This window comes from Prionailurus viverrinus, chromosome D3 (assembly GCF_022837055.1).
Source record: "Prionailurus viverrinus isolate Anna chromosome D3, UM_Priviv_1.0, whole genome shotgun sequence".
Taxonomy (NCBI): domain Eukaryota; kingdom Metazoa; phylum Chordata; class Mammalia; order Carnivora; family Felidae; genus Prionailurus; species Prionailurus viverrinus.
The window spans coordinates 73,432,650-73,457,938 of record NC_062572.1 but is presented as its reverse complement, the minus strand read 5'-3'; the positions used below and the strand labels follow the sequence as shown (position 1 = coordinate 73,457,938).

General features: G+C 35.8%; 1 protein-coding gene across 1 annotated transcript in view; it reads right to left on the bottom strand.

Moving 5' to 3' along the window:
• The window catches only part of DCC (DCC netrin 1 receptor), a 1,137,854-nt gene that overhangs the window by 617,351 nt on the left and 495,214 nt on the right, over nucleotides 1–25,289 (bottom strand). The window contains exon 3 of the mRNA XM_047828892.1: nucleotides 902–1,186. Coding sequence (XP_047684848.1) covers nucleotides 902–1,186 — 285 coding nt within the window. The remainder of the gene's footprint in view (nucleotides 1–901; nucleotides 1,187–25,289) is intronic.

Genomic DNA, 25,289 nt, shown 5'->3' with positions numbered 1-25,289 from the left:
GATACGAGGTAGAGAGAAACAACTTCCTTTATCATAATATCAGTCACACTTTATTGTAATGACTTACATGTCCATATTCATCCAGCACTCTAATAAGCAAGACTCTGTGTCAGTCTTAATCATTGCCATATCCCTGTACTTAGTCCAATGTTTCTCAGAAATGAGTATATGAATTGACGAGCAAATGAATGTTCAGTATTAACCTGGGGAAGGTTCTTAACCTTGCTGAACCTCACTCTCATCCTCTGAAAATGGGGATAATAATAACTACCTCTTAGAATGTTATCACAGGAAAATAAAATAATACATTAAAAGTGCTTAGCAGTGGGGTTACCTGGGCGACTCAGGCAGTTAAGCATCCAACTCTTGATTTTGGCTCAGGTCATGATCTCAGGGTTCAAGGGGTGAAATCCACGTTGGACTCTGTGCTCACAGCTCAGAGCCTGGAACCTACTTCAGATTCTCTCTCTCTCTCTCTCTCTCTCTCTGTCTCTGTCTCTTTCTCTCTCTCTCTGCCCCTCCCCTACTTGTGCACATTCATTCATTCATTCATTCTCTCTCACTCTCAAAAATAAATAAACTTTAAAAAATGCTTAGCAGTGAACTTTATGCAAAGATTTGTATATTAATAGGATGAGTGAATACATACAAAAATGAAGCCAAATATAAGGAAAATACCTGTTTCTCCACAAACTTCAACTACAACACTGGGAAGAATAAGGAATGCTTTTGGCATACCCTCATCTAATGACTCACTTAGAAAGAAAGAAAGGAATATGAAATAAAACTCCTGAACAGTACAGAACTTAAAAAATAATTACAAAGTATTCATTAAAGGGAAAATCGTTGTTCAAACTACTTCAAAGAATAGAATTCTGCTCTTTATTGAGCACAGCAGTACCTGACAAAATCCTGACTTCTGCTTCATTTCCTGTTCTTGTGCTGGCTGGATTCCGGGCTAAGCATCGATAGATTCCAGTGTCCCCAGGTTGAAGTCTGCTGATCTGCAAGGCTCCAGAGGGCAACATCACCACTCGGGAATCACCTGGGATGGGAATCAGGTCTTGTTGGTTTTTTTGCCAATGTATTGTTGGCATAGGCTCCCCAATAACCTCACACTTGAGTAGCACTGTGTCTCCCATAAAGGCCGTGACAGATTCTGTCTGCGATAGGAACCTCAGTGGTCCTAGGGGAAAAACAAAGAAGGAAGGACAAATCTTTCAGATAAGGTACAATAATCACTAATAAAAATAATCACACCTGTACTCTTTGTAGAAAATTGTATTTTATATTTTGTCCAATTTCATCTCCTTTGCTCTTTATATTTTATGCATCTGACATTACAATAGTTTATGTGGCTAAAAAATCGATAAAGATATTGCCATTAATCTCTAGAAGCTTACTATTTTGTATTATTCATTCATAAAACAGTCTTGTAAAATAAACACAGCAGGCAAGGTCATCTTAACTTTAGACATGAGGGAACTGAGGTTCAGAGATATAAAATTCCACAATTCTGCAAATAAGACCTGGTTCTTTTGAATCCTGGTCCTTTGTGCTTCCTAGTACATAGCTTTGGACAAAGGACTATGAAGTTATGGGGATTCATGAAGGACTGGCCATCCTGCTTAGCCTAGAGGAATTTCAAGAAAGATGGGGGACATTAACCACCAATTGCAGTAACAGAAAACACTCTCATAGGAGTTGACTGCTTAAGGTAAATGATCATCAGTATTTTCAAGTTATGGTTGTGTTATACTGAGAAAATGAATTAGACTAGTTTGTGTCTCTAGCTTGGCTGGGCCACCTACTCTGTATGAGTTCTTTGGTAACTTGTTTCATTTCTATGGGCTATAATAATATGGAATAAGAGCCAACTCAACTCACACAACCACTGTGATGTCCATATACAATAACAGGTAAAAAAGATGCAATCATATGGATGATTAAGCATATGTAGGGGAAAAAAGAAATGACGAAAGTAAAATTAATTAATCATTACTGAGCATGAACACAGTGAAAGGAGCCTCCTCCATCATGATGTACATGAGAAGGGTAGGAAATATTTTGATTCTGCCCTCTTGAATCCCCTTCTTGTGAACAGATGGATATTTATGACCACAGTGCTTTGACCATGAAAACTTTTAAAAAATGATTACAAACACATTTGAATGAATTATTCCATCACTGATATAACATTGGAGATTTTATTTTACAGTTAATTTCATTAAATAATTTTAAATTCTTTGACTCATGTTTTGTTCATTACAGTTATATTCTAATATTTTTATTTTCATTTTAATCTTACTGGAATTGTTTTCATTGTGTGTGTATTTCACAATAAAATTTAACTAATTCATCATTTACCTCAAGTTTTTCTGATCATATTTTATGTTACCATGATTTTTTTAATTTTATAGATTTGTTTTCACCAAGTCAAAATTTTCTAGGTCCAGGTCCAAATTTTAACAATAAATTTCCCATCAATATGTAGTCAGTAGCCAATTCTACTTGTGCTCAGTTTGAACTATTAGTTTTATTTTTTGGTCTATTAATTCTCACAAACTAACTTTCCCTACAATATGATAAAATTTTTGTTTCAGTCAAAAGGGGAAAGGCAAGATGGCTTACTTAAAACATCATAATTTAATATGGGAAACAATCAGAAAGGCTGTAGAGAAGTCACCTTCCCTAGGTAAAGTGGAATTTCATATTTCTTTCAGGGATTAGAATATTTGAACTGCCAGATAACTGAATCTATGAAATAGGAAATTACATCAATATTGCATGTGGAATAGGTAGAAGCTGCCAAAGATGGTTTATCACTCATTATATCTCCACTCACATTAACAGGCCTGCAGATCTATAGAGGCAATATTAAGTTTGTTCTTTAGTAAGAATGATTAGCCCTAGACCATACAGAACCATTCATACTTGTGGAAATATTAATTTATCAGTCAAAATGTATCCCACACATAAGGTACTAAAATTACTCATCTGGATCCCCAGTTAGGGCTCTGAAATCTGGATGCCTGGATCTGGTTATCTCAACACTACAAATATGTCTACAGGGGGTGCCAGCTGCATGCATAATTCTATTTTTATTTAGTATTCAGAATTAATCTAGAATTATGCTGGATTAACCACTGAGTAAAGAGACCAAAAGGATTCTTCTAACTTGTGTCCTGGCTAAAGAAATTGTTCAAAGTCCAATTTCTATACTCCTTGTAGTGTAGTGTCTAGAGTCTATTCAAAATATGTACATTAATCTATAACCAATTGGCTAAAGTATAGATTTGAAGCATGTAATTAAACAGAGAATGGCTTGTATACACTACACAAGGCAAAACTGCAATGAATAGTTAGCCAGATGTTGTGAGGGTTTTTTTTTTAATTTAATCATTTTCTTCTTGGCCTCTACTTCTAGTATTTTGTTTAGTAGTTAAGGAAATATGGTTGGGAATAATTTATCTACACATACAAATTATATGATTTATGCAACACAGGTAAGAATAAAATATTTTGAATAAGTTGATAAAAATATCTGGATACTTATGTATATTCAACTATATGGTCTTGTATAAGTTATATACATTAGATAAAATTCACAATACTTATTTTACATCTAAATGTCTGTGGTGATCCAAAAACCCATTTACTAAATTCTCAAGTATAGAATAAAATATTAAATGAAAGGGCATAAGCATACCTTAGGGATATTGTGGGTTCAATTCTAGAACACCATAATAAAGTGAATATTGCAATAAAATAAGTAAAATGAACTTTTGTTTTGCTGGCTCATATAAAAGCTATGTTTACACTATACCGTAATCTATTAAGTGTGCAATATTATTATGTAAGATGCTTTAATTGAAAAGTACTTTATTGATAAAAAAAAATGCTAAGTATCATCTGGGCTTTCACCAAGTTGAAATCTTTTTCCAGTAGGAAGGTCTTGCCTTGATGTTGATGGATGCTGAGTGATCAAGGTGGTGGCTCCTGAAAGCTGGGATGGCCGTGGCAATTTCTTAAAATAAAACAACAATGAAGTTTGTTGCATTGATCAATTGTTAGTTTCACAAACAATTTCTTTGTAGCATGTGATGCTGTTTGATAGCATTTTACCCAGAGTAGAACTTCTTTCAAAATTGGAGTCTGCCCTCTCAAATTTTGCTGCTACTTTTTCAACTAAGTTTACGTAATATCCCAAATCCTTGATTTTCATTTCAACAATCTTCTTAGCAGTGAAGACCAGGAGTAGAATGCATCTCAAGAAACTACTTTCTTTGCTCATCCGTAAGAAGCAACTCCTTATCTGTTGAGTTTTATCATCAGATTGAAGCAATTCAGTCAAATCTTCTGGCTCCACTTCCAAATCTTGTTCTCTTGCTATTTCCATCAACATCTGCAGTTACTTCCTCCACTGAAGTCTTGAACCCCTCCAAGTCATCGATTAGGGTTGGAATCAACTTCTTCCAAACTCCTATTAATGTTGGTATTTTGACTTCTCCCCATGAATCATAAATGTGCTTAGTGGCATCTAGAATGGTGAATCTCTTGTAGAAGAGATTGACTCTGCCCTATTGTATCAGAGGAGTCACTATCTATGGCAGATTTGGCCTTACAAAATGTATTTCTTAAATAATAAGACTGGGAGGTCAAAATTACTCTTGATCCATGAGTTGCAGAATGGATGTTGTGCTAACAGGCATGAAAACATTAATCATATTGTGCATCTCCACCAGGGCTGTTAGGTGACCAAGTGCATTGTCAAAGGGTAGTAATATTTTGAAAGGAGTTTTTTTTTTTTCTGTGCAGAATGTCTCAACAATAGGCTTAAAATATTTAGTAAACCATGTTGCAAACAGATATGCTGTCATCTAGGCTTTGTTGTTGCATTTACAGAGCATAGGCAAACTAGATTTAGCACGATTCTTAAGAGCCCTGTGATTTTCAGAATGGCAAATGAGCACTGGCTTCAACTTAAAGTCACCAGGTACAATAGCCCCTAACAAGAAAGTTAGCCTGTCCTTTGAAGCTTTGACTTCCCCTCTCTAGCCATGGAAGTCCTAGATGGCATCTTCTTTCAATAGAAGGTTTTTTTTGTCTACATTGAAAATCTGTTGTCTGTTGTAGCCACCTTCATTAGTTATCTTAGCTAGACCTTTTTGATAACTTGATGCAGCTTCTGGATCATCATTTGCTGTTTCTCTCTGCATTTTGATATCATAAGAAAGGATTCTTTCCTTAAACTTCATCAACCAACAACTGCTAGCTCCAAACATTCCTTCTGCAGCTTCTTCACCTCTCTCAGTCTTCACAGAATTGAAGAGACTTAGGGTCTTGCTCTGGATTAGGCTTTGACTGAAGAGAATGTTGTGGCTGGTTTGACCTTCTATCCAACTGCTAAAACTTTCTCCCTGTCGGCAGTCAGGCTGTTTCACTTTCTTATCATTTGTGTATTAACTACAGAAGTACTTTCAATTTCCTTTAAGAACTTTTCCTCTACATTCACAATCTGGCTGATTGTTTGGGGCAAGAGGCCTTGCTTTTGGCCTGTCTTAGATTTTGATATACCTAACTTACTAAACTTGGTAACTTCTAGCTTTGGTTTTAAAATGAGACATGAATGACTTTCCCTTTAACTTCAACACTTAGAGGCCACTAGAGGGTTATTCATTATCTAATTTCAATATCTTTGTGTCTCAGGGAATAGGGAGGCCCAAGGAGAGGGACAGGATGTGGGAATGGCCTGATGGTGCAGCAGTCAGAACACACAGAATATTTATAGATCAATGTTTGATGAGCGTGGTTCATGGCACCCCAAAATAATTACAATAGTAACATCAAAGATCACTGATCACAGATAAGCACAACAAATACAATAATAATGAAAAAAGTTTGGAACATTGTAAAAATTACCAAAATGTGACACAGAGACACAAAGTGAACAAATGCTGTTGGGAAAATAGGGCCAAAAGACGTGGGTGACACAGGATTGCCACAAACCTTCAATCTGTAAAAAAATATACAGTATCTATAAAGCCCAATAAAGCAAATTACAATAAAACAAGGTATGCCTGTACTCAAACTTGTACTCAACAACCGGTTCCTTTATGTAAACTTCAACTAGCTGGAAGAATCATACACAGGACATAAAATTGTATGTTAATATGATTAGACTTAATGAAATTGGCTAATATTACACATGTTTTTTCAGTATGCACTCTATGATGATTTCAGATTTTAATAAACGAGGTCAGAATCTCATCCTATTTAAAATTTAATGATGTAATAATGTTTGAAACTTTCAAATAGTTGATTATTTGACACAGTGAGAAATTATAAACCTAATTTGTAGCTTTTTCTTTTTGTCTCTGCAAAGCAAACCCAGCACATCAAAAAGCAATTGTAAGTTTACAAGGCTCTCTATGGCTTAAACTAATGCTCCCAATATTGTACCGAATTCTAGCACTCACATCTCTTGGTGCTGTAACAACCCAGCAACAGTATTAAGAGAAGAAGTTATAGGCTATCACCTCAGTACTATATTTTCAAGGCATGAGTATGAGCACGTAGTAATGAACATTAAACTCACTGTAACTCGTAAGAATGAAATACAGTATTTTTGGAAGAGCCATTTAATGCTCTAAGGCAATACAAATGATTCCCATGTTTCATTCATAGAGAGATACAAGTATAATTTTAACTACATTCTCATGAAAAATAGCTACCTGATCCACAAGAGCCTTTTTTGGAAAAAAAAAAAAAAAGTTTGGCTCAGACACATCTGATCCACTGTAATCAAAGCACAAGTGGTCTTCTTACCTCTACTCTTTTCTTGTCTTTTTTTTTTTAATTTTTTTTCAACGTTTTATTTTATTTTTGGGACAGAGAGAGACAGAGCATGAACGGGGGAGGGTCAGAGAGAGAGGGAGACACAGAATCGGAAACAGGCTCCAGGCTCTGAGCCATCAGCCCAGAGCCTGACGCGGGGCTCGAACTCCCGGACCGCGAGATCGTGACCTGGCTGAAGTCGGACGCTTAACTGACTGCGCCACCCAGGCGCCCCTCTTTTCTTGTCTTAATACATTCCAAACATAGTAAAAGGTCAGTGTTCCTACATTACCAAAGTTTTTGCTTTACTTAAGAACCTCCAATCTCCCCCAAATTTTCCAGTATATTCTTATACCCCAAAAGCTGGTACCCAAGAATATAGCACAAGGCACCTTTCGGGCTCAACTTCCACAACTCCTATAAAACAACTCTTGATCTATTGAACTGGTCTACTCCCTAAGCCTGGCTTCCTTTTAATTGTTTTTCTCATATCTCCTCTAAAAACCAAAACCAAAACCAAAACAAAACAAAAAACAAAACAAAACAAAAACCTCTATCCTTACATCTACCTATCAAAATTGTGGTTTTCTTTTTTTTTTCAATATATGAAATTTATTGTCAAATTGGTTTCCATACAACACCCAGTGCTCATCCCAAAAGGTGCCCTCCTCAATACCCATCACCCACCCTCCCCTCCCTCCCACCCCCCATCAACCCTCAGTTTGTTCTCAGTTTTTAACAGTCTCTTATGCTTTGCCTCTCTCCCACTCTAACCTCTTTTTTTTTCCTTCCCCTCCCCCATGGGTTTCTGTTAAGTTTCTCAGCATCCACATAAGAGTGAAAACATATGGTATCTGTCTTTCTCTGTATGGCTTATTTCACTTAGCAACACACTCTCCAGTTCCATCCATGTTGCTACAAAGGGCCATATTTCGTTCTTTCTCATTGCCACATAGTACTCCATTGTGTATATAAACCAAAATTGTGGTTTTCTTAAGGTACTGATTCAAGGAGCACCTGGGTGGCTCATTCAGCTAAGCATCCAACTCTTGGTTTCAGCTCAAGTCACAATTTCATGGATCATGAGACTGAGCCCCCCTTTGGGCTCTGCACTGTTGGCACAGTTGGAGCATGGTTGGGACTCTCTCTCTCTCTCTTTCTCTCTCTGCCTTTCTCTCTCTCTCTCTCTGCCCTTCCTCTACTCATCTCTGTATTTCTAAATAAATATTTAAAAAGTTAAAAAGCACTGACTAAAAAAATTTCCTTTTCTCTAGTCTTGCTTACAGGAAATCATCTTACAAATCTTTGGAATTTTTACAGAACTGATAACTTACAGATAATATGACAATATCAGTTGTACCAATAAAAGCCCAAAAAGTGTTTACATATTTGTATATGTGAGGGTTTTCTTTGATGGAGGGTATTTTATTTTACATCTCCAGAGTATGTCAAATATCTACAAAATACACAAATATTTGTTGAGGTTCTATGTGACTCTAAATGTTTAAAAAGAGCATTGCAGACATCCAGATGTTGATCACTGCATTTGAGTGTTGGTTCTATCACAATCTAACATACTCAGTGGCAGTCTGGGATGGTAAAGAACACACATGGGTGCCAGATTACCTAGGGTCACTTCTATGCTTCACCATTTAACCAGCTCACCATTTAACCCGACTTCAGACAAGGTGTCAGCGTTACCATTTGCACTATCATAAATCACCTTACCTAATCCTCACAATAGCCCTATAACTGTGTCCCTAGTTTACAGACAGAAGTAGAATAGGAGCAAAACTCATTCAAAAGTTTACATTATGTACATTAATTTTTAGTATTGAATTATTATACTTCTTAACACACCTTATTTTCCCAACCCATGGTAATGTCTCAAGGGGAGTTTCTTCTATAGATCAGTACCCCTGCACTCCTCAACCCCCAAAGAGCCACGTAGTGCTGGGTAAACTCTGTTGTTTAGTAAGTACATTCTACCCTGGGTTGAATTCTCAGAGACCAACTTTGGCCTGAAATACTACACTATTAAAAATAGCATACAAACTTTTTTCAAAAAAACAAACGTATTTTTGGTACTTTCATGGAAGGCTTCCACTGTTAGCCTTGGTTCTGGGAAAGACTGTTTCCAAGAATGAATTGCACTCAAGCTTTCAACCTTCCTACTTAGTCTGGCCCAGGATGCTTCAGCAGTTTTAAATCATCTAGCCACCCCGGGACTCACTGGAAGTGTTCCCTACCAGTGAACTTGCAGGTTCACATAATATCTGTACCTATGTGCATTAACAAAGGCCACCACTTATTCCGGAGGGATTCATTTGGGAACTATTAAAAGGAGAGAACATACTGCTTTGAATCTGGAAAAGTCAGACATGTATGGGAGCTTCATTTTATCCCCTGTCCTAGAAATGAGAAATACAGCACTTATAATTCAAATTTTATCAGTTCCTAATAGTCAGCAAAAGTGGCAGGGCTTCAGTATCAGAAATTTTACTGATGTCAACTACCCTAATTATAGTTGTACAGTAAGCTTTAAGTGTTGTTAGCAAGAGATACACAACCACTATGCAAGAACCGTGGTGAGATGGATTTCACCCTGTTTATTGTGGTTTTTGTACAAGATCCTTCAGTTTTCCTTTAGTCCGAATTTTAACACTAAAAGGATTCATTAGGGGTTCACTTATATATGTTACTTTGTAATGTTGCTCAAGGCCTTTAAACAGCCATAACTACAATTCCTTTCTAAAATGTTTACTACCTACCCATGCAAGGAGTGAAGGTTTTACTCTTTTAAGCCCTTCAGTAACACAGCACTTGAATACCTGGGATTTAACAATGCCAGTTCAGTACCAGAATTCTCAGTTCCTCAGAGAGGCCTCCCCCAAGCCTAGATAGACCCAATCATCTCTAGATGACTTTTTTGCACCATTTACTTCAATTGTAATTAATTAACTATGGAATTGATGTAATAACCATTTCCCGGCTAATCCATAAATTCCACAAAAGCAGGGCTAGGTCTATTATATTGTGCACTCTGAGCACTTAGCACAGTTCATGGCATATGGTTGTCCATCAAATATTTCTGAATGAAAGAAAGATGCATTATCCACAAAATAATTTGTTTAGGCAAATATCATAGGGTCTAACCATTGGGAAATCTAGGAAGGACATCAATGTCTAGGGAGGCATAAAGAGAAGGAGAAAGTATCTCTTAAGGGGGCATGATAAAGAGGAAAGTCTTATAAACATACATGAAGCCAACCATAAAGGCTTTCATTTGAAAAGGGATTATGTTTGGGCAGTGGCAGGGGGCGGGTGGAGAGAAAAGAAGCTATGCCTAGTTCATCCATGAACATTTTTACCTAGCCTCATAAGTTTAAACTGTAGACCAATGATATACATTTTAAATGAGATTTCCCCATCCTTCCTTCCAAATCAGTGTCCTTGGGAACAACGTTATCAGTGGTCCCCGGGCCAGGCCCTACCCAGCTGGGACAGCCTGGGCTATGGCTGCCGCCATCAATCAGATTCCAGCCAATACCTATTTCCTCAGGAGCTAGGCACACCAGTAACTGCTGGCTGTCACTGAGGCAGTAGAAATGTTAATAGCAAAAGCAGCAAACATTTTTCATTTAGGCTTTTCCTTTGTGATGCTAAAAAAATGAGGTAAAATATCACCATGGCAATGAATGAAAAGCTGCTAAATCTACAGGGACATCAAAAGTGCTAGGCTCCCAGAATTAAAATAATGAGAACAATAGTCTCTCTGGACCCTTCCACCCATGCATACACACACCACACAGACTAGGAGAAATCTTTCCATCGGATCCAGTCAGAAAGTTTGAATATCTTAGACATGCACTTTCATTCACTGAATTCTAAACTACTTTGGTTTTTAAGCAAAAGTAGAAATAAAGCATTTCACAGTCCAGGTTTATGCCAAGACTCTCTGCCTCTAGGGAGGCCTCCCTCCACCCGCACACCCCTAGACTGGGCCTATTCCTTTTTAAAAATTCTAATCTGAAAATGGCACATTCTTCTGATTTGCCCTCTAGCCTCTTTGGCAGACTATCAGGATCCCCATCTCCTCCTATGGAAGGTCTAATTATTAAGTAATTAAAATTCATTTAATAAAAAGAGACTTATCAATTGGGGGACAGACTTTGGGGTTGGAAACATGCCTTGCTTTTAAATATTCAGCAATGTGGTGATATTCTACACCTGCCAGAGAGCTGCTATAAATGCTTTGTTTGCTCCAAATTAAAGCCTCAAGGCTGTGTCCCTTCAAAGCCAGGACCTTGTTTGCCCTAGTTTAATTCGCAAATTACCTGAGGGGAAGAAAATAGAGGTAATCCAAAGAGAAGTTCTCTAAATTTGGTCCTTCTGAGAAGCCCAAAGACCAAGAAAGGATTCTTAGAATTTGTTAAAAGCATATTTCTCCTGGTATGTCCCTCTGAGAGCTATCATTTTCCTTCCTCATTTTTGTCCCAGATTTTTGTTTCAGCTTCATTTTCATTGGCAACATTACAGACTTCTAGGTAGTTGGCTAAAGAGCAGTTGGATACATGTGGCATTGCAACACAAACCTAGTGAATATGTCTGGTTAGTGCCAGTCATACTCACCCAGTGTGTGATCTTATAAGAAATATCCATGTGGCTAATTAGTTGAACCTCAGAAGGTTGTTACAGAAGAAATATGAAAGGAAAGGAAAATCATATAGGTGAATTACACAGTCAGTTTATCTGTCCAGGTCTGCAAGATTAGCACACAATAAATTCATCCTCTAGGTAAAAAATAGTTACGGAGAAATGTCATAAAGTAAGTGTTTCTCAGAATCAGCTTTGAGGTCTGTCCACCATAAATGCTCTGAAGGATTGGTACTCTCCCTATCCTTGAAGACTAATTACACATAAGGCTTGGAAATAGATGGTCATTTTGGGTGTCCTGTAATCAAGAGCCAGTTTGAATGATGATCTATGATAATCTCACCAAGAGGCCCTGCTGGACTCTTGGCCTTCAAATCCATGGAGTATTTCAGGATTCTCCAAACCATGCTTCCTATTAACATCCCTAGGGCCTCTGGTAGCCTACATGGTGCCTTTATAAGAACTGGGAAAGTGTGATTTTTGAAGGAATTATGTTTAAAAATGTATTCCATAGGATCAGCCAACAATCCAGAGCTGGATTTCAGCTCCACACCCCAACTTTTCTCTAGAGACTGTTCTCAGCTATGAATTACACCCATGTACCATCCGCCCTGCTCTTCCTGATCTCATTATCAGCAATCAACACATGTATGATTCAGCCCCTATATGTCTTTTGTTAACTTCAGGGTCAACAGTGGTAGATTTGGGAAACATTTGTCTAGGTAGCATTTAATAGCTTTTCTTTCATCCACCTGAGTTATTACATAATATCTATTTCTCAGTACAAGGTTAAATAATGAAGAAAGCTTTACCACCTTTCCTCAAACTTGCATGTTATTGTCTTCTTGGATATAGATGCTTCATAAAATCTAATCAAATTATAATGAATATCAATGTCATTATTCCACATGAAGATTAGAAATAATCCATTTTTATAGAAAGAGCTATAGAGCAACCCCTGTATAGTAGTGGCTACTTTTCCTCTTAGCTGTACTGTCATATCTTTGATGACTGAAACTGGTCTTTTATACAGTATACACACACACACACACACACACACACACATATATATATATATATATATATATATATATACACATACATACATACATACAATTATATACAATATATATATACATACAATTATATACATATATATGTATATATACATATATGTATAGTATATGTATATATATGTATATATATACAATTATGCATTTATATGTATATACATTTACATGTATATACAATTCTATACTATATATATACATACAATTATATACATATATATGTATATATACATATATGTATATATGTATATATATACATACAATTATATACATACAATTATATACAATACAATATATATATACATACAATATATATACATATTATATATACATATTATATATATTATGTATATTGTATATACATAATATACATATTACATACATATGTATATATATATATGTGTGTATATATATATAAATATTATAGCACTTTAATCCATTAATCTTGTAAAGATTTCAAAATGACAACTAACAATCCTTCTGAGAGTATGAATTACCTTTGAAAAGTAATATGGTTTTGTGCATCATAACAATTTAATCCAAGAACTCTGTTTCTAGGAATCTATCCATAAATATATGAAGGAAAAAGTTAGTTATGTAAAATGATTCAGTATATCATTACTTAAATGGTGAAGGATAGAAAATGGGCTAATTGTACAACTAATAATTGCTTAAGAAAATTATTGCGTATCCACTGTTCTTAAAATAATATAACCATGTAAAATTATATTAATACACATTTTTAAAGGTGAGAGAAAATTATTTTTCTTTTTTCCTAAAATAAACATATCTTAAATATACAAAACAAAATTTTGCTAATGATTCTAATGCTCTCCTCAGTGTATTATATTCAATTGCAAGCTACTATTCAAAAACATATTTCATGAAGAAATGTTTCCCTCCACAGGCATTGACAATAACTTTATTTTCATTCTCTACTTTGTAGATAAAATTCTTATTATAAAACCTGAGATTGGTTTATAATCAATAGTGAAAAATGAATAATTTTACAGAATTCAGGCTTAGGCTTCCCATCAAGCTTAAATCTCATTATGCATGGTTAATGAACGGTTACAACATTCATGAAAGTCGATTATGAATGTGGCTGATATTCGTTGTAACTACTTATAAATTGTACTTAACTGAAAGTAGGCAAATCATTCAAATAACAAAAAAAGCTCTAAAAGTTGTATAGTTTGTTTCATATCATGTCATTGTCATCATCCCTTTCTCTACTTTATCTAGATTCCCCTGATAACCCTGCCATGAACCCCTTCTACCACTGATTATATCACCTTATGGAGATTTCCAAATTATTCATTCATGCAGTCAATGTGATGACTAATTTTATATATGAACTTGGCAGAGCCATGGGATGCCAGTGTATTTGGTTAAAAAATACTCTGGGTGTATATCTGAGGATGTTCCTTGGGATGGGTTAACACTTGAATTGGTAGACTGAGTAAAACAGATTGGCCTCCCCAATGTGAGTTGGCCTCAACCAATCCACTGAAGCCCTAGATAGAACAAAAAGGTAGAGTAAGTGAGAATTCACCCTCTGCCTGTCTTCAAGCTGAACATTAGTCTCCTCATGCCTTCAAACTGAGACTCAGACTGGAACTTACTTCATCTGCTCTTTTGGTTCTCAGATTTTTGGACTCAAACTCAACCTACACCATTTGCTCTCCACGGTCTCTAGCTTGCCAAGTGTGGGTTCCTGGACTTCTTAGCCTCCTTAATCACATGAGTCAATCCTTTACAATAAGGAAACAGATAATCCTTGAAGAACATGGGGGTTAGGGGCACCAACTCCCTGCATAATCAAAACTTCATTTATAACTTTTGACTCCCCCAAAACATAATTACTAGTAACCTACTGTTGACCAGAAACCTTACTGATAAGATAAACAGTTAATGAACATATATTTTATATCTTATACGTATTATATACCATAGTCTTAAAATCAAGTAAGGTGTAGAAAAGAAAATGTTACCAAGATAATTATAAGGAAGAGAAAATACATTTACAGTACTGCACTTCATTTATATATAAAAAAACAATCTGTGCATAAATGGATCCACAGAGTTCAAACTTACGATGTTCAAAAGTCATATATTCTACTGGTTCTGTTTCTCTGGAATACTCAGACTAATATAATCTGTTCACATTCACTGGACACCTAATGTGTAGCAGGCATCATCCTACTTGCCTAAAGCATAAAATGACAAAATGAACATTAATACTAGCTTTTTCCTCAAACAGCTCATAGTCTGGTAAGGAGAACAAATACATAAGAACAATCAATACTATATAAGTACACTGCACTGTGGAAGCAGAGATGAAGTAAGGTCTTAGTAATGCCTGTTAGAAAAGGAATACTAAGAAAAGAGATCCAGAAATGGTGGAATATGAGCTGGGTCTTGAATAATGAATGACTTTTCAACAGGTACCCAAGATCCAAAAGGACATTCTCAACAGAGAAATAATGTGGGGAAAAACAAAACAAAACAAAACTAAACAAAACTAAACAAAACAAAACACAGTGAATCTGAAGACGACAATATTTTTTAGAGATGGTAAGTAATTCAGTAAATAATGGAAAAGCGCTAACGCATCTCTCTAACTGGTTTTTTCTAACGTATAGAAGAGACTAGTATTAAAGAGAGCTTCTTTAATTTTATCATAGGTCATGTGTATTTGACTACAAAAGTACTATAAGCTCCATGAGAGCGGAATCAGTAACTCCTATGTCTTAGTATTACTCCCTTGGTACACAGTGGCACTCAATAAATATTGATTATCTCCATATTAATGAACAAAAAATAACAGTGGTGTTATATTAACACGTTATGTTATATAATAAATTATACTATTTTATATTTATGTTAACATACAGTCACTCCTCTGGATTATGGAAATTTAGAGAAGTATGAGATTCACATTCAGCATACCACATGAGTGAAACATGACAAAGCCCCAGTAAGAGTGAATAAGTAGAAAAGCTTAGTAAAAGATTATCTTATCAGTTTCAAAGGTTATTGAAGCAAGAGTCTATCTGGTTATGAGTGTTTCAACCTTTCAATTGAGCATATTATACAGGGGATTAAATAACCTTTTAGTTGTCAATCTAGTAACTCACTTACTGTTGTTAGTACCAGTAGCATTTACAGAGTGCATACTAGATACTATATTAGTCATAGTAATATAAAACAGAGCCTTCGCATGGCTGTAAAGGGCCCTATGGAAGTTCCCTGACAATCTAGTTTTACTTGCTTGCTTGGACTTGGTAGGACCACCTTCCTCTCAGTAAAAATGATTTTTTTTTCCTGTCAAAATATGCAGCTGAGTCCTATATTCAGAACTTGTAGATACAGACCAAAAAAAGGAAAAACCAAAATGAAATAAGTTTTCAATTCAAATAGGCAGCAGAGAGAGTAATGTTGCTTGATACCTTTATTTCAGTACATAACTGATTAAAATTAACTTGATAATAGCTAAGATTCACATCAAATATATCAAAATGATTCCTTTTCTCTCATAACTTAATAACTTTGTTTTTCCTCTCCACAAAATCTATCAGTAACATGAGAATCAAGAAAACCCAGCAAAAATAATAATTTAGATTAAAGGCTTCTGATAAATTTATGTAATTTTTATTTTGATTTGGAAGTACCTCCTGGGAGAAAATTGGAGCTAATGAAATACCTGTGCATGCCAGACATTTGCACAATGAAAATATAAAGCCAAAGTATTTCAGCTTAACTGCTGAATTTGTGTGAATTTCTACCTTCTCTACTGAGACCCTGAGCAAATAAAAACTTTTTAAAGAACAATCAAATTTTTGGTGGCTTAGCCCAGAGTAACCAAATATATCTGATACAATGAGTCATTCAAAAGGAAAAAAAAATGGAATATTTGACACCTACATTCATAGTTTGGGATATTCTCAGATTCATCTAAATCAAAGTCCACTACAAGTGTCTGAAATAATCATTTATTCAGACTTAACTGTTTTGCACTTATTCCCAAGTAATCATTTGGCTGTGAGAGAATTTCAGTAAATGAAAGAATGTTAAATCATCCTTCCTGAAAATCTTTCGGTTGTGGACTCATTCTCCTGGCCCCACATGTGTCATATTACTTGGACTAAGGAGTAAGATGAAAAAAGGGGCATGCATGAGTACTCACAGGCACATTTTCCTCCTGATTCTAAGGGGACCAGAAGTGGGGTCCAGGTGTATGTGGTAGGAAGTAAAATGTTCCTTCAGAATAGCTTTAAGCCTCGGACGCCTGAGCAGCTTAGTCGGTTAAGTGACCGACCCACTCTTGACTTCAGCCCAGGTCATGATCTCACTATACGTGAATTCAAGTCCCGCATCTGGCTTTGCACTGACAATACAAAGCCTGTGTGGGATTCTCTCTCTCCCTCTCTCTCTGCCCTTCCCCTGATCTCTTTCTCTCTCTCAAAAATAAATAAATGTTAAAAAAAAGAATAGCTTTAAGCCTCAAGTATTAGCATACTTGCACAATTTTTATGGAATCAGCAATGATACTACTTCTAAGCTTGTTTATTGATCTTGCCAGATCTTAGAAACTATGAATGTAAAAAGAAGCATTAAAGTACTAAAAATATTTGTAAAAAAACCAAACCAAAACAACAACAACAAAAACATGGCTCTTTAATAGAGCATGATTTTGAAGAATGCTAGGCAAGAAGGAGCCTAGCAAAAGATTAGACCGGAGATGTAGGCAGGGGTAGATAATTCAGCTGTCTTATACCATCTCAGTAAGTTTGGACTTTATTTCAACGACATTCAGAAATTATTAAGAGATTCTGAACAAGGAAAATGCATGATTGGATATACATTTTTTTGAAGATCATTCTGGCTGTTCAGAGAATATTTGTAGGTGTAGGGTATTAGAGAAGGAAAAAGAAGAATCTGGAATCTTAGATAGAAATGTAATAGTAGGGGCATCTGGGTGGCTCAGTTGGTTAAGCACCCAATTCTTGATTTCAGCTCAGGTCATGATTGCCCAGATCATGGAATCCAGCCCCACCCAGGTTCTGCATTGACAGTGTGAAGCCCACTTGGGATTCTCTCTCTCCCTCTCTCTCTGCCACTCTCCAGTTCATGCTCTCTCTCAAAATAAACAAACATTTAAAAAAAGAGAAATAAAAGAAAAGAAATGCAACAGTCATCTATGTGAAAGAAAATACGGCTTGTGTTGGGAAAGGCAGAGCCCAGCATGCAGTCTCTTGACCCCACCAGGCTACATGAGAGTGGGCCTAGGACCTTGAACACTTCCTTACCAAGAGATAAAGAGCCCATACAATTTGTGCTGAGTTTATAGCCTAGAATGAGAATAGTTTTCCCTTTTTCAGGCACAAGGAATACTCCTTTGTTCTGCTTAAGTGTGTATGTAAGTGGCCTTCAGACACACTCGCAGCTCTGAATATCTAAAACTCCACAGACAAGAGATTAGCTTGCTGTGCAAGAGGGGTGTGAGTAGGCCAACTTCCCTGCATCAGCTGCCAGGGGACCCACAAGCCATGGGGTCTGACACTCAGGACTGGAGCTGAAATCAGTGTCTTCTCTATGTGACCACAGCATTGTTCTAACCACTGCTTGACTGTGTTGTGATTTCCTTGGCAACTCTGATACCAAGATGCAGTAGGCAGAGTATCTGGAGTCCTCCCCTGGGATTGATGACCAGTGCACAGTGTTCTGCTCCACAGCTTGGGCAAATGAGGTAGCAGTGGGAATGGAGAAAAAGAAAGAGCAGGTATATCTTGAGTCATGATTAAAAGGACCTGTTGAAGCTGGAGTGTGGTTTATAAGGGAAAGAGATAAGTCAAAATGAGCTCAGGTCTCATAAAATATTTAGGTTGCGATGGGAGGGATTTTGCTTGGGTTAAAGTGAGTCAACTGTGGTGGTTTGGAAGAAAGTAACAACAACAACAAAAAGATACTTGAATAAGAGATGCTGTACTAAAAACTGAACTAAAGTAAGAGATAAGCTCAGTTACTGAACATAAATCTTGGAATCTCAAGAATAAAAAATCTAGAAAATGTGATCATCAAAGTTCCTTGCATTTATAAATTTATATAACTTTGTGATTTTATATTTAAACAACCTAATATCTAGTCAGACCTTACATTCATGCACCAACATTTAACAGAATTAATCTAATAGACACACTAGACACTGTTAAACATTAAAGATACAGAGGCAAAATAAGACATTTCTCATCATTGTCCAAATGGAGCTGCCAATCTAGTAATAGACGCAACACTCATGGTGTTTACCATGAATGTTTACCATGAATAGTCATAATAGAGGGCCTAAAAATAAGTTTGGAGATTTATGGTTGAGAGGAGACAATAAAATTTGTCCAAAGTTATGAAAAGTGACCAACTCAAGTTAATTTGAACTATAATAACAAGTAAACTATCTTATAATTTATTGAGTCTTTTCATTAATTTAGATCACTTACCCTAATTTATTTTGACCTTGTAGACAGAACTCTTGTTCTTACTGGCTATCTAAAATACCACTATCTTAAAGTCATACAGCTTTCAACAGAAAGAAGATCAAAAGTATAAGTTTAAAACCGCTGGATTGGGGCGCCTGGGTGGCGCAGTCGGTTAAGCGTCCGACTTCAGCCAGGTCACGATCTCGCGGTCCGTGAGTTCGAGCCCCGCGTCGGGCTCTGGGCTGATGGCTCAGAGCCTGGAGCCTGTTTCCGATTCTGTGTCTCCTTCTGTCTCTGCCCCTCCCCCGTTCATGCTCTGTCTCTCTCTGTCCCAAAAATAAATAAACGTTGAAAAAAAAAAATTAAAAAAAAAAAAAAAAAAAAACCGCTGGATTTATTATCCTAAATGTTGCCAAGTTCTTTCAGTTCACTTTGAATTTTACTTTGTTTTGCCTGGGTGGCTCAGTCGGTTAAGTGAATTTTACTTTGTTTGAAGTAAACTCATTTTATGTATTTTACTCTGCCCTTGGCCTCAGCATTTGAGAATGTGAGACAGTCTTTAGAGTGATTTACAGATACTCCTACATCAGAATGGTGTCTAAGACACATATTGACATTTTACAGTAATCTCCATTTGTCCCTTCCAGAAATATGCTATTGAACTGAGTCTTAGATCTGGAGCCATCTAGGAAGATGCCATGAAGTCCATCAATCTGATGTCATCATCTGATGACTGATGTGTGAGGTACATCTTTAAGACAATGTCTCACCTGTAAATTTACCAAGGATTAACCTGATAAAACTTAAATTGGGGGAATCTCAGAGCATAGGTTATTTCCAAAATTTCTTATCAGATATGTACACAGGGAAGATATTTTTCTTGGGTTTATGAGATCATTTACTCTCATTTTAAGTCTGATCATATTGGTGAATGATTATTTTTGTTTTGTCCATTTAGGTAAAGAGCCATCAATTATCTTTATCTCCTATAACTTTCCTTTAATAACCATGTGTTATATTCTAAATGGTCTTCCCACTGAGCTCCTGAATATGGCTTTGTACTTTCGATCTACCTCCTCAGTTTTGTCACTCTCTGCTCTCCCCCTTCTTGTCTTATTTCTTTACATTTTTACACCTCATGAGGGCTGAGCCTTGGCTGTATTTGTTTACTGTTGTATTCTCAGTGTCTGGTACTTAGGCACCCAAATATTTGCTGAATGTTCAAGTAAAATATCTGAACCTAACTCAACTTTCTACATCCAAAACAAAACCATTTTTCCCTTTTCGCTTCTGATATCTCATTGATTTATTATCAGTGGCACTCATTTGGCAATTATCAACTACTTATGGGTATTGTTATTATATTTTTATGCATCCCTTTTTTTAATTTTTTTAAATCTTTATTAATTTTTGTGAAAGAGAGAAAGAACATGCAAGCAGGGGAGGGGCAGAGAGAGAGGGAGACACAAAATCCGAAGCAGGCTCCAGGCTCTAGGCTGGCAGCACAGAGCCCGATGTGGGGCTCGAACCCATGAAACACGAGTTCATGACCTGAGCTGAAGTCAGATGCTCAACCGACTGAGCCATCGAAGCACCCCTATGCATTTCTTCTTATATCCAATTAAATTTTATATTGCTCAAGAATAGATATATTGCACTATTTTTTGTGAACATTCATGGCACAGTGTGTTACATACTGAAGACACTGAATAGTACTCTCCTTTTAAGTCTGATCATATTAAGAAATGATTATTTTTGTTTTTCCCATTTAGGTAAAGAGCCATCAATTAAGGAAATTCTAAAACAGCTGGCTTCAAAAAATAATAAAATAAAAAAATAAAATAAAATAAAATAAAACAAAATAAAAAGTAAGTTTCAGTTGATTCATTTCATCTTAAAGTTATGATGACTGGTCCTTTTCATTGCTGTGTATTTTAGTGGTGACTTCCATTTATGGGAAATTCTTATTATTATAGTGTAGAATGTATAACTTGTAATAATTTAGACCCTAAAGAATTATATTATCTATCTATCTACCTACCTACCTACCTACCTACCTATTTATCTATAAAACCTAAAAGAATTGGGTTATCTTTGAAAGAGCTATCAAGAAAAAGTTATGTGAGCAAATTAATTGTGTACACCAGATTTATAGTAATGTCTACCTTTTTTTTAAAGTAACCATTCCTGATTCAGGAATGTAGAAATTGGTTATGCATTTCTAACCCACTTAACAATCCCTGCTCTATACTGATGGCTTTGATGTCAATGGCTTTTTACTCTACAAATATTCTACAAGATTCTTGAAAGTAAAAATAAAACTTCAATTCCTTTGTATTCTCGTCTACCCAGCACAGTACCTTTGTAGTAGGTAGTCAATGGCTATTGGTTGATTGAATATTGAAAAACTGATCTTTCATCTGTATTACTTCTACAGAATTTCTATATTCCAATAATCATCTACCATCATTTCCAGAATTTTTAAGTGGTTTTAGGAAAGGGAGTAAGAAGATAAACAAATCTTAGATTCATCACTTAAAGTTAGAAGAGGTTTTAGAACCCAAATAAATCCAATTATTTCATTTTATGGAAAAATATGCAAATATAAGCAATTATACACAATTAATATTTTTTACACAAATATATAAAATTAATAGTTTTACCCCATCCCCAATTTTCCCCCAATTTTTATCTATGAGAGTTTCTCTACATCTGAATGCATGTCTATATCTGATATATTGACATATGTATATATGTGTATTTATTTGCATGCTTAATAAGTGTGCATGTTTGTGTACGTATGTGTCTATATATGTATGTTACATAGATATAGATACAGATATATAGAGAGGTGTGTGTGCATACCTATATACACACAACTATATTCAAATATACACATAGTCCCCCTATATTTCATGTGATTTTATGCCTACATATGCACACTTACTTTATATTATATTCATGCAAAAATGTAAGTTAATCATTGAAATGAGCAGAGAATTAATTAGGCAAAGCAATCATATTATAATAGTACATTGTTCTTAGTTGTTACAAATCAATTCTATCTTACATAACTGAAATGATTAATAGCTATTTCACCATTAATATATATCTATGTATCTGCCCTTTAAAAAACATAACACTTTCCCTAAGTGTTACTTTCCACTAGCATTTTGTTATCAGAACTAAAATCTAAAAAATAAGCTTACTCCAATAATATCATTTAGAGATATGGCAATAATCTTATAAATCATGAACTTGTCTATAATACAGATTTTTTAATATGATTCAAACTCATGAGAGAAGATGACATTATTCACACTAAGCTGAACTGCTAATTTTCAGAGACAAATGCACCTGTGGAAAAAGAAATCATATCTTTAAATTGTATTATCCACTGACAAGACCACATACTGTTTTGTCCTTGTTGTTAATGCAGAAATCAGAGGGTGTAAATCTCTTCATCTTCCTGTCAGCACTTCTGGCCAGGGTGTTAATGGCCTGCAGCCAGGAAGTTGTATAGGCTTCCAGCCAATCAGCAATGAAACCATTTAATCGGCTTTCCAAACAGGAAGCACAAGTTGGGGAGGTGGGGGAGCTCATTGCTAATGCATTTAGATGAAAACATATTTTAAATTTGCAATTAAAACAAGGGACAAGAAATCTTCATCCTTTTTTGACATAAAGTGGATAGAAAATGCTTCATTTAAGCAAAAGGCTAATTTTACACTGAAAACACATTATCAGCATCTTAACAGATTTCTTTTCAAAGGCTAAACCAAGTCTTCCCCTACCAAGATGAAAGGACTCTCCTTTCTCCAGAAGGAAGCATCAGAAAGGTCTCCTGCTTGCAAAAACCAACACATCTAGGGGCAGATGGTTTGGTCTAGTACAGAGGCTGTAAACTGTCTAATTCTGAGATAAATTGCATTGAACAGTCATGACCACATTAATAATGGCCAGTAACAGTTGGAGGAACTATACAATGAGGTTGTGGAAATGCATCTTTCGACATTCTTGGAGAAAAAAAATCAGAAAGTTGAGACAAAGAATTGCCTAAAATGTCTTGGGAGAGACATTCTCTGATATCCACAAGGGTTGCGTTATAAAAGCACTGGAGATTATATAAGTTTTCAGTAATTTATTTTAACATTTGTCAATGATGAGAGAAGAAATGATCATTGTGGACAAGATATAAAAATAGACGTTTACACAACTAGTGTCTTTACATCTTAATTGCACAGTATTAAACTCTGAACATTTTATCTTTGTCTTTTGATGGAACTATCTTTGCAGTTAAAATGACCCAGGTTGAAAAAAATACAGTCTAAAGCCGTACACAACACAAAAGGTAGAAAATAACATGCTTGACTTTCCATTTCCACAAATAGATATTAATGCTAACTTTAAAATGTTAGCAGGGGGGTGGCTGGGTGGTTCAGTCAGTAAAGAGTCCAACTCTTGATTTCAGCTCAAGTCATGATCTCATGGTTCAGGAGATTGAGCCCAGCATTGGGCTCTGCTCTGACAGAGTGGAACCTGCTTGTTATCTTCTCTTTCTCTTTCTCTACCATTCCCCCCACTCGCCCTCTCTCTTTCTCTATCAAAATAAATAAATAAACATTTTAAAAATTAGTAAATAAAATACTAGAGGAAAAGGTAACACAAGGGTAGGTGAGCCTGCATTGATTAGACCTGTAAGTTCTAGAGTAAGAACAGGATTTAGATAAAAGCACAGAGAATCTATAAAGGGTTAACTAAATTTTAAACTCAGAGTTGGTTTTGGGGCATCTGGGTGGCTCAGTCAGTTCAGGGTCCAACTTTGGCTCAGGTCACGATGTTTCATAAGTTCAAGCTCCGTGTAAGGCTCTGTGCTGACAGCTCAGAGCCTGGAGCCTGCTTTGGATTCTGTTTCTCCCTCTATCTACCCTTCCCCCATTCACTCTCTGTCTCTCTGTCTCTTTCTCTCTCTAAAGTAAATAAATATTAAAGAATATTTTAAGTAGAGTCAGTTTTGCAATGCCTGTTGCAAATTGCTGTCTGACTCATAATCTTGTTTTTTTTTTTTTCATTTAACATGGGTGTGGCCTCACATACATTTACCATGGTCCCTCCTCTCCAATCTAGTCCCACTCAGATTGTGCTAGAATAGCCTAGGAGTATATCTTGAAACAGAAAGTTTCTGGCAGGGGTCAGCAAACTATAGCTTGCAAACCAAATTTGGCCAACCATCTGTTTTTGTGAAGCCCTCACGATAAGAATGATTGAACAAAATAGTAAGGGAATATTTTCTGACATGTGAAAATTACATGAAATTCAAATATCCGTATCCATAAAACAAAGTTTAATTGGAACATAGCCATGGCCATTTGTGTACCTATTGTCTACGACTGCTTTTAAGCTACAGTAAGAGTTGAGTAATTGTAGCAGTGACTGGATGGCCTGCAAATCCAGAACTATTTACTATTTGGTCTTTTAGAAAAAAAGTTTGATTCCTATCTATGGTAATGTTGGCTCAGGAGTGCTAAATGAATTAGTCAATTTCATGTACAGTTGGTCAATGTGGTTGGGGAGGATAATCCACCGATATGGAACAGTTAATGTATGTGATCAATTGCACAAAAATGATCACTTAATACCTTAACATACCATGTAGACACAGCCACAGAGGGTGCCTGCTCATTTTAAATGCAACTTTTATGAAGACAATAAAAGAGGTAGAAGGAAAAGGGAGCAAAACTTTGTGAAACAGCTTTCTTGCACTTTCTTTTAGGTCCAATTTGATTTCTACAGATACTTAGCTGGTAACAAGTAATATAGTATTTATGTCAGGGATTGTAGAATTTTGCAGAACCTGATATTAGAGAAGTTTAAAGTAAGGGATCCCTTTTCAGGACCTTTCCCTCGAAATTTGAGCAGCTTTTCCTCTAAGTCTTCCGTGTGACATAAAGGCAAGATAGGATTCTAACGTGATGAGTTTGTGCCTGGGTGGGTGTTATAAGTTCTGTAGCTAAAATTGTTTGTTTCTACTTACATTCCCATATATCCACTTCCTTTTGAAGTGCTTTCAGATGTTCCAGTACATTAATTTATGTATCTAACCAGTATTTATCTACTGGTAAATTTATCACATCTACTATGTGTTAGATATTGCTCTAGGCCCCGAGAAAAGAGTAATAAACAAAAGAGATAAAAAATATCCTTAGTAAAAGTTATACATTTATAAAGGGAATCAGATAATAAACAAATA